The 9,934-nt window shown below is 34.8% G+C and overlaps 1 protein-coding gene across 2 annotated transcripts; it reads right to left on the reverse strand.

The window, feature by feature from the left end:
- Positions 1 to 327: 327 nt before the first annotated feature.
- On the reverse strand, positions 328 to 9,671 carry LOC125242635 (thiamin pyrophosphokinase 1). 2 transcript variants are annotated; one of them, XM_048151462.1, is made up of 7 exons: positions 9,427 to 9,671; positions 8,777 to 8,933; positions 8,316 to 8,482; positions 7,819 to 7,905; positions 4,440 to 4,716; positions 4,179 to 4,301; positions 328 to 711 (listed from the first exon to the last, which is right to left on the reverse strand). In XM_048151462.1, the coding sequence occupies exons 1-7, from the start codon at positions 9,517 to 9,519 to the stop codon at positions 584 to 586; spliced, it is 1,032 nt and encodes a 343-aa protein (XP_048007419.1). In that variant the 5' UTR covers positions 9,520 to 9,671; the 3' UTR covers positions 328 to 583. The 2 variants fall into 2 exon arrangements, with proteins under 2 accessions (XP_048007419.1, XP_048007420.1); XM_048151463.1 differs by lacking the exon at positions 328 to 711 and adding an exon at positions 3,177 to 3,412.
- Positions 9,672 to 9,934: the final 263 nt, after the last annotated feature.

Here is a 9,934-nt window from a genome sequence, read left to right on the forward strand (position 1 = left end):
GATGCTAGTACACAAGTTACGAGTGTTCCTATCGAAATATGAGATAAAATTAAAATAAAAAGTTTGAATAATGTTCTTACTTAGGTTTTTGAACTACTCTAAACTACATACTACGTAATTAAAAAGAAATTTATTTCATAAAACATTCAACAATATAATAATAAAAACTAACTAAAGTATAAAGTATTATTTAAGTTTGTATAAAGTATTATTCGTGCCTGCCGTCGGTCCACCACACATACCTTGATAGATCAAAACCTAGTACACCTTTATACAAAAATAAAACTACACGAAAAACAGTAATAAAAAATGTGAACTCACCAACAAAACGGTCCTCGACTGCAAACAGTAGCGCAGTTTTCTCCGATAAGGAAATCGATCTATCTCGTGATCGTGCCGTGCGGGTGGCAGCACTGACGGCGCAGCCTCTCGCGCATCACACGAGTTTTCCGCACACATGCTGATATGCGCGGGGATTGGAAACCAGAGACAATGCCTATGTTTGAAAATTATTAAAAGCAAATCTTGTCACTAAAAAAGGCAGCAAATTTGAAAAATGTAGGGGTCACCGACCAATTTGTTCTCATAAAACACGCTCCTTCCTAAACCTTAACGTTCGCGGAATGATTAAAAAAATATTGAAAATGTTTATCATACCATAGCAAATTTGAATTCCGCGCCTTGTTTCAGTACCAAGATTTGCTTGACCGACTATAAATTAAAAGAATTACTTAGTACAAAGCCAGGCTTCAGCTTGATTCTAGACTACAATGAATACATAATACAAATGATTATGTTACTACGAAACACTACCAAATTAAGCTAAATATTTCTAATTTTGTACAAAGAATACACATCTGCCAGACAGTTGGGTTAAATGAACTGCGATATAGCGAGGATGCCAACAGCAACCTTGGTACATTTAATTGATTGATTAATTTTAACTAGCTATTGTTTAGTCTTAGTTTCAATATGCAAGTATAGCAATATGTAATATTTTCTCATGTGAGTACTAAAATCAAGCTGTTAAATTATTAAAAATAAACTTTCAAAAAATTCAGATAATACAAGAAAATATTATAAAAAAGAAGGCCATGCATGGGCAGAATGGGGGTAGCTACCTTTCTAGGCAGTTGACTTTACTTAAGTATATACCAGCACCAGAAGGGTTAGCTCATGATTGCCGCGAAATAGACTACCCGTCCTTGTGTCATTAATACTCGATTACTCGTACAGTCCACCAATCTGAATCCTAGGCCACTGTAGAACCCTTTCACAGTAAAAGTCAAACTGACTTCGATAGCAAATAAAGCACGGTGTCAATACGGCAGGGTTCTGGAGTGGCCTAGGATTCTAATTGGTTGACTGTACAATTAGAAGAAACCGTGTGATCTATCTCGTGGTGACGTACTCTCGCGCCAATCATGTGCTAACCCTGCAGGCTAGATTTTTTTTTCTGATGAACTGCGAGCTGCGTAGTTCATATCTCAGCAAAAGTATCTTAGCGATGTTGTATCCATTAGCCATGTCATGCATTATTCATATTTAATTATCCTAACTACAGTGGCAGAGGACACGCAAGAAAATTAAGAAAATTCAACTAAGTAAACATGTTTATTGCAATGGCAAAAATATTACAATGTATTCTAAGGTGGGAAACATTACAGGTATGTAATATGTATGTAGTTATTATAGTTATAGAAATAATAGGAACTAATCATGTCTATGTATGTAAATTATAAAACTCCAGGGTTTTAAGAAACACTGAATCATAAATCTTACTTTATATGCATGATGCAATATGAAGGCAGGTTAAATATAAGTTATGGTAATCATGAATACTTGTTCTGGCTTCTATATCTATTTATCATCACCTCCTGAAATATTGCCAGTTATAAAAATTACAACCTGTATATCGTGGCCAAACAGAATTTCAGATTAGGTTATTAGGCTTACAATGCAACAAAATTATCAATTTTAATTTTATAGATTTAAATCTAATTTTGGTATTATGAAACGGTGATAGAATACTAGACTAGGTTTATCAGAGTTTGAAGTTTAGCTACCTACCTAATTCTAAGATCAAGCCACGACATCAAACAATTATGGTTTTAATCGTACCTACACCAAATAAAATTTCAAGATATTTTAGAGATTTCGAACTTTCTGTCATTAATTACGTGGGTACATTAGTTACGTCTTTAATACAAAACTCTTCTACAATCTCTTTGGTAAATGATATTGTGATCCACAGGTAAATAACCTTACATTATGTAGAAATATAAATTGTGTATATTACTAAAATATTACAGGATATTACTAAAATATTATTATAAAATCGGACCGGGTCCTCGTCTGTCTATCAATTTATTATTACTCTTTTTTTTCTCATTATACCTCCCTCACTTTTTTTTATATAGGATATTTACGACTGCAGATTTTGACCCGTAACGGCCGTAAGCCGTAACTATAATTCTAATTATAAGGAACCACAACCCTAAGTAACTGGAAAACAGTAACTAAGAACACAGTATCTTAGGACTATTGGTACAATCACGTCCATTTAAACACTTGTGCGACTATAGCGAATACAAATATCCGAACACGCTTCTAAGCTCATAATATGTGAGTGTGTTTAGTAAAACGTCCCATTTTTGTCGGCTACCATTAAGGCGAGACTTACTTGTATCTTTATATGAATAAATTGACAAAGCCGTAGAGGAATAAGTAAGGAGAGATTTGTAACTCCATACATCAATAAATGCGGGTTATTTATATAAGCATAGTTAAGTGACATCTAGCGACAATCACGCGCCAATCACGCGTCAACTAGCGTAAATTATCAGTACTGCTACTTGTCAATAGATGTCGCGACGAACGAAGAGTCTAATGCTCACCAATTTTTAGCTAATATTACAATAATATTAACCAGTATTCTGTTTTCAATTCCTTCTGTTTGTAATATAAGTTGTAAACTGTTCTAATATTACATTTTAGGCCGACGACACACTGCTGCCACCCAGTATCGAGTAGTGGTACTGATAATTAACGCTATTTCACGCGTGATTTTCGCTAGATGTCACTTAACTATGCCTATACAAATAACCCGCATTTACTGATGTATGGAGTGTATGTATGGACTTCCCTTACTTATTCCTCTATGACAAAGCGGCTTTATAGAAATCGACAAAGTAGGACGTTTACCCGTGCACACTCACATACCTACATATATGTACATACAATATAGATGTTACTAGACGCAACTGTACCAGGTAGAGTAGGTACTATACATGAATTCTTATGTACTTGTAACATTATATATAAACTAAATTGCTTCACTAAGTTTGTTCATTTATTCCTTTGCTAAGTTAATTTAACTATTAGTGTTAAGACACTGTTAAGTTTCATGAATCTGGAACAAATTTTGTAAATGTAAGAATCTTAAGAGTAGATTGCCTACCTTAATAGTACTTGGTAAAGTTGGTAATCGGCAGGACAAACACATGATGTGCGCGACAGTATGGTATCTCGGCCGTGAAATACCCGTCACACTCTAAATAATACAGTTAGAAGAAGACGGGTAGTGTATTTTGTGGGCGAAATACTGTCGCGTGCTTGCCCTACAGGGTATACTAGGCAACAAATGTCCCACGATACAAATATCGATAGCGTTTTGTATACAGTGGTGGTTCCGGTGTCGCTCGCAACACATTTAGGATATTTTGTCGTATAGTGTATCCATGGTTTAAAGATTTACTAATGTGCTATAGATAGCTTATGGAAAGACGGAAGACCTTATATTTATCACTAAAATTCATGCAATGTGGATGTATAATTTTTCACTATAAAAAAAAATTACCAACACAGCATGAAATAGAAATATAAGAACTTATAAAAACTTAGTAAGTTAAATTACAGATGTGTGTGCAGTAAAATGGATGAAACTCAGCGAGACCGCTGATTTTCAGTCCCCAACCAATAAACTTAAATCTAATACTTAACCACCGTTTAATGGTATGATAATAAGTATAAGGTTCTTCGTATCGAGATCAAAATGTTTTTTTTTCGTATATTATCTTTTCGTACAGTCGAGATTGTCAAAAACTATGTTTTAACTGTATTTATTGCTCCCCACAACCAACTTCTCATAGCAAATAGATTTGGTAGTAGGTACTTACTTAGTAGACTAGGCACTTTCATGGACCAGAGCAGCGGGTGGCTGCATTTGACCGTCACTGTCTCCGATTCTGTGAACGTGTTAGAAGAACTGACTAATTTCCCGAACGCTAAGGTTCCATTATCTGAAATAAAATAGAAAAATAACTTAAGACCATCCACAGTGGGAACATAAAAACCCACAGACTTTTTGTGTCTGAGGAAAAAAACAGCGATAAAAAACCCGGACATGTTGATAAATTTAAAATCCATGAAATACTCACTCAAATTCCATTTCAGTCCAGTAGAAGTGACCACAGACGGCTCTCCAACAGGGACTAACGAGCACCAAGCTCTCTTATGTTTCCTCGATTCCTCCGGCACAACTATCACGTGGTCACCCGGGGAGAGTAGCCAAGACACCGCGTCGTCGGAAATCAGGTACAATCTGGTTGCGGGACTGAGGAGCTGGTGCTCTTTTGCCAGGAATAGCGTTTGTACGTTGCCGAATATTTGGTCCATCCGCCGGGATGATTGAGCTATTGCTATCACGTGGTCCACCTAAAAGAAAGAAATTAATTTGATTTTTGGAATGTGGATATCGCTAACGCCTTCGTGTTATGACTTGCTGATTGCTTGCTGATATAAGGATAGCGGTGGTTAAGGTACTAATAGCGATTATCTACCCTAGCAATCATCACATACCTAACAGGGCGCGTAGACACGTGGCTAATCGCTCCCGCTCCGTGGCGAACAATCGCCATGGTATTGAATTTAATAGAACAACAGATTATTGTTAGCTAAGATCATTTATTTTCTTTTTCGGTAAAGGCATTTTTAAGGCTATTTTGAAAACAATACAAAACATACTTATACAATTTTTTTAGACCATATTCTTGAGCAATATGACAAGTTTATTTAATATTAGTAAATATTTTCTACATAGTGTAAAACAAGGTATCACGACTCAATCGAGAGCCTCGGGGATGTCGTGAGTGTATAATTATGTCCACACGAAGTGATAATGCCGCGAGGTCACGCATTGGATATGGTCGCAAATGGATCTCAAATCACTTGCATCAATATACTACTAGTTAAACAATGTATAGCACACAACTTACATAAAGTTACAACTTACCGTCATAGTGTATGACGGTACAGTCAACCGTCCGGTACAGTCACGGTACAGTCGGTGACCAAAAAGAGTAGAAATTAAAAAGTGGCAACATTGTACTGTCATTTCAATCAATATGTGTGTTAGAAAACGGGATGACTAGGGTTGCAAATAGAAAAAAAAAAACTAATGTTTTTTTTTTCAGAATTATGAAAAAAAAACGGAGCATCATTGGTTTTTTTCTTAATATGTTTTTTTTTTCAGATGAACAAATAATACGACAATAATGGTTTTTCGTGATTTGTAACGTTTCAATAACAATAACGTACATTTTAATTCGATAAATATTCAGTATAAGTACAAACGTTTATTGGGGAATACCCGATGAGGCCTGAAGCGTGGAGAGGCGGTGGTGTTGCCAGCGGTAAATAGCGATAACTACTAACTACAGATTTCGAATTAAATTAAATTCGTTTAATAGTTAACATAAAGTCCAAAAAACCGCATAAAAGTATTATCTCCTTTGCAAATTTTGAGATTTCGTACGACAGAAAAAAAACATAGGTACACCAGAAAAACCTTTTTTTTTAAGCCAGAAAAAATACCGTTTTTTTTGCAACCATAGGGACGACACTACGTTGTTGCCACTTTTTAATTTCTACTCTTTTTGATCAGTCTGTATAGACCGGTGATAGTTCAAATAGGTACAGTCAACCAGGGTAGGAATGAAATATAAAAATGTAGAAATTAATTTGACTATTCCTAAATACCTACTTACGCAAAGCGTATGCTACAAATTTTACTGCTAGGTATTTTCAATAGAATATACAATTTTTGTGGCTATCTTTCAAGAAATTGCCAGTTAAATTACATGCTAAGTTCTGTCACTATTCATCCCGGCCATCCCTATTCACCCCGTTTGTCGGTAGGTATAGGCAGCCCGTCGTCACTTCATAGTATGATAATATCATCAAGCAATGATTCCCAACATTACGACACAAAAAAAATGCTATCAAATCAAAATGACATCTATTATTAATAGTACTAAAGTCCATTATATTTTGGTAGCAAAAATACATAGATAATAGAGTTTCATATTTCCTTAGTCTATGGCCTGACCTACGTGTTTCTTTTTTCAAAACGTCAAGTGATCAACGTCAAATATCTGTCGTAATTTGTTTGAATTTTGTAAGTTAAGTAAATAATAAAATAACTAAAGTTATTATTGAAATTTCGGGCAAACCAATAAGAAAGTGTGAAATTTGTGACGGTGGCTTGTTTTTGCCTAGCTTTGCACTGGATATATGCAGGTCGGTAACTAGTATTTTATTATATTTTCGTTTCGAGTTGCTAACATTACCTACTCATTTAATCAATTTAAAGTAGTACTTATCATGTACAGTCTACGATTTAAGCGAAAACATTCTGTAAATAAGTTTTTTCGTAAACAAACAAATAACCTAAAATACCAATAGAGTCTGACCAACTTATCGATAATCTCTTTATTTCAGATGACGATTATGGGTAATTTTAACAGGTAACGAAGAATCGGCATATTTATCCATCTCCTGTATGAAGATAATGTTGGGCAAAGGTTTTCAAGGCTTTTTGCAGTAAATATTAACTTTCCCTGGTAAACATGCAAGAAACACGAAGATTGAAGCAACAAATACTGGCTTATAACAAAACTCTTAATTAGGAGGCAGTGCCAAATATGAACGTCAGGCACAGTAAATCATAGGAATTTTCTGCAAACGCCTCAAAATTAGTTCAACTGAGAAGTGCTGTAAGGTAGTAGAAAAATTACTTAATGTAAAAGAAAAGTGATAGTATATTTTGCTTTTGTTTTATTCATTTTATACAGGGGCGTATTAAAGGCGGCAGGCTCTTTTTAGAATAGCGAAGCAGCGTTTTTTCTTAAATTTCATACTTTATCGTCACTTAACGGGGCGGTAATCCTGACTGGCTCAGGATGCCAACGCCAAATCCTTGAAATACGCCTCTGACAGCCATCCCAGACATTTTTTTAAATATATGTATAAATACTATAAATTTACTGTTAAGTCGCCATACTGCAAAATATCGCAAATTTATCGATATCGATAAAAATTAGGGACTGGGTTGGTCGAGCCCTAGCGATTTTTCTTGTGTTGGTAGCAGTGACATGACCTCACGACCGTCGAAAAAACGCCTGCATAAATCGGTTCGAGGGTTGTTCGAGAGTGCCGACTCTTAAAACGTAGTGATTCAATGCTCTTTGGGTATAGGTATATTAGAATGGTGATGGTCGCTTATCGATACAAATATCGTCACCATTTTCCTCCATTGGACATAGCGTAACTTCATTGAATATACAAGGAATTATGTTAAATAAATAATGATAATATCTAGTGAGGGAAATTAGGAATATGTTTTGTTTTAAAGGCAGTTTCAGCGACTTCCACTTTCTTAAAAAGTGCTATCTTATACTCAAAAACTCTGGCAAAATGTCACGAGCCCACCTGTGCCAATTAAACATATTGGTACAATATAATTACAAACGCACGCACATCTGTGTTGGTTTCTCGGCAGTGCGTAGATAATTCCATCAAGGCCTTTGTGAAGTCTGTGTGATTTTGGTCTGGCGTGTGTGTCACCTGAAAGACAATAGTATGTTAATTTTACTACAATAGAGGACACATGTAGAGTTTAATGACATAATTTAGTTAAATGGGCAGATAATGAGTAGAAAACATGTTAATGCGAAAAAAAAATGGCCTAATTACCAACAGGGCTAGACAACCAGTATTTACTCCGTACAAAAACATGGTTTTAAATTTGTTCTTTAGTGTATAATTTTGTTTTTTAATGGGGAAACCGGATGTAGGTATCTCTGTTGTTACGTAAATACATGATTCATTCCTACATAAAAAGCATTTAATAATTCAAAAATATTGGTTTGTATCCTTCAAAACCCATTTTTTATACAAACTATTAGCATAGTAGGCAGCCCCTGCTTATACTAATAAATAAATAATTAAGATTACTATCTAAATAAAAGTTTCACCTTACAACCTTTCTTTCTGTATTTTTCTAAGGTATCTTGAGAAATGGAATCAAAGTCCCCAGTGACAAGGTCTGGTAGTTTGATGTCTTTTTGTATTTCTTCGGGACAATTATTTATGAATGTCTCCCATTTATTGGTCCCACCATCCACTGTTATTCTTAGATTTGCTGGAATTAAAGAAATTTGTAAATTAAATTAAAGAAATTGTTTTTGATTGTTGTGAATATGTTTCATTCAGTTACTTCTAAGTTTGGCAACAACTTTTTTTGGCAGAATGAAAAATGTCCGACTTGTTCTTGATTCAGAAAATAAAATGCTTTTAGTAAAAAGTAAATACAATAAATAATTAAAAATAATGTATCTTGTAAACCTACAGTCATCAGGAGACCTTAAGAAGAAGACCTTATATTATATTGTCATCGAACAGCTGTTCCAAAAATTGCATAATTTGCCTGACTTACCATTGTTCCATAGCTGTGTGAAGAAACTCTGGCTCTGTGTGATGGGGGTGTTGAGCACCATAACAGCATGGTTGACTGACTTGGTGTGGTATATGATAGGGCTGATATCCCATTTCCAGCACTGCACGGGACTGCATTGAGATTTGCATGGGTTGTGCTGAAAATGTAAAGATACAAAATGATGTATAAATGAATGTAAATTATATCACAATAGATCAGAAAGGCTCGCAATCATATATATATTTTACAAAGCCTTACACAGCCCCTAATCAAGTACAAGAAGAAGAATTGAATAATAATTTTAGTGTAAGTCCCATATTTTTTTATTTAGCCAAATTGTGTCCCACTGCTGGGCAAAGGCTTCCCCTTCTTTTCTCCACTCCTCACGGCATATTAAATACACAATGACATATTAAAATTATTTCATATTCATAATGATCAATGAGCATTTTTAATACACAGTCGAGAGAAAAATTGGTTATATACATATATTGTAAGCATATTTACATTCTACGCACGTGGGCTTGCGTTTGTAGTGTCGTAGAAGTCGATGACTTCTCAAGTGTTAAGGTTATTATTCTCGCTTCAATGTAATACCATTTACTACTGTACTAAGACATAAATAAGAAAAGGTTCTAAAGACTACTTACTACACCATTTACTGTTACTCCCCGTAGAGCCATGGAAAAAGGTTTGGGTATTACGCACACCGATACTACGCGCACTGCAAATTTCGCTATCATCAAAGAAATTATAAAATACTCGAGTAATAAAGCTTGATAATATAGCACATTTATATGTCGTAAATCATGACAACGGAAATCATATACGCCAATAACACCTCGATATTTAAAATAATATTTCGTTCAAGTACGTTTGTAATCTAGACCGGTTATTGTTTTGACTTTTGACTTTGAGTGGCATTGACACTTGACATTTGTTGATTAAGTTGGCCAAGTTGGCTGCCTTGGAGCTGGTGTTTACATTACATATAAATCAACATTTTTTAAAGGACTCTATAAACATTATCGATAATTTCGTGCGATTCGTAATCGATTTTTGTTGTGACTCGCAACTTTATCGTGACGTAACATAGCATATTCGGCAAAGTTAGATAAATTTGAATAAAGCTACATTTTATTTGCATAAAAATATAAA

This window comes from Leguminivora glycinivorella, chromosome 3 (assembly GCF_023078275.1).
Source record: "Leguminivora glycinivorella isolate SPB_JAAS2020 chromosome 3, LegGlyc_1.1, whole genome shotgun sequence".
NCBI lineage: Eukaryota > Metazoa > Arthropoda > Insecta > Lepidoptera > Tortricidae > Leguminivora > Leguminivora glycinivorella.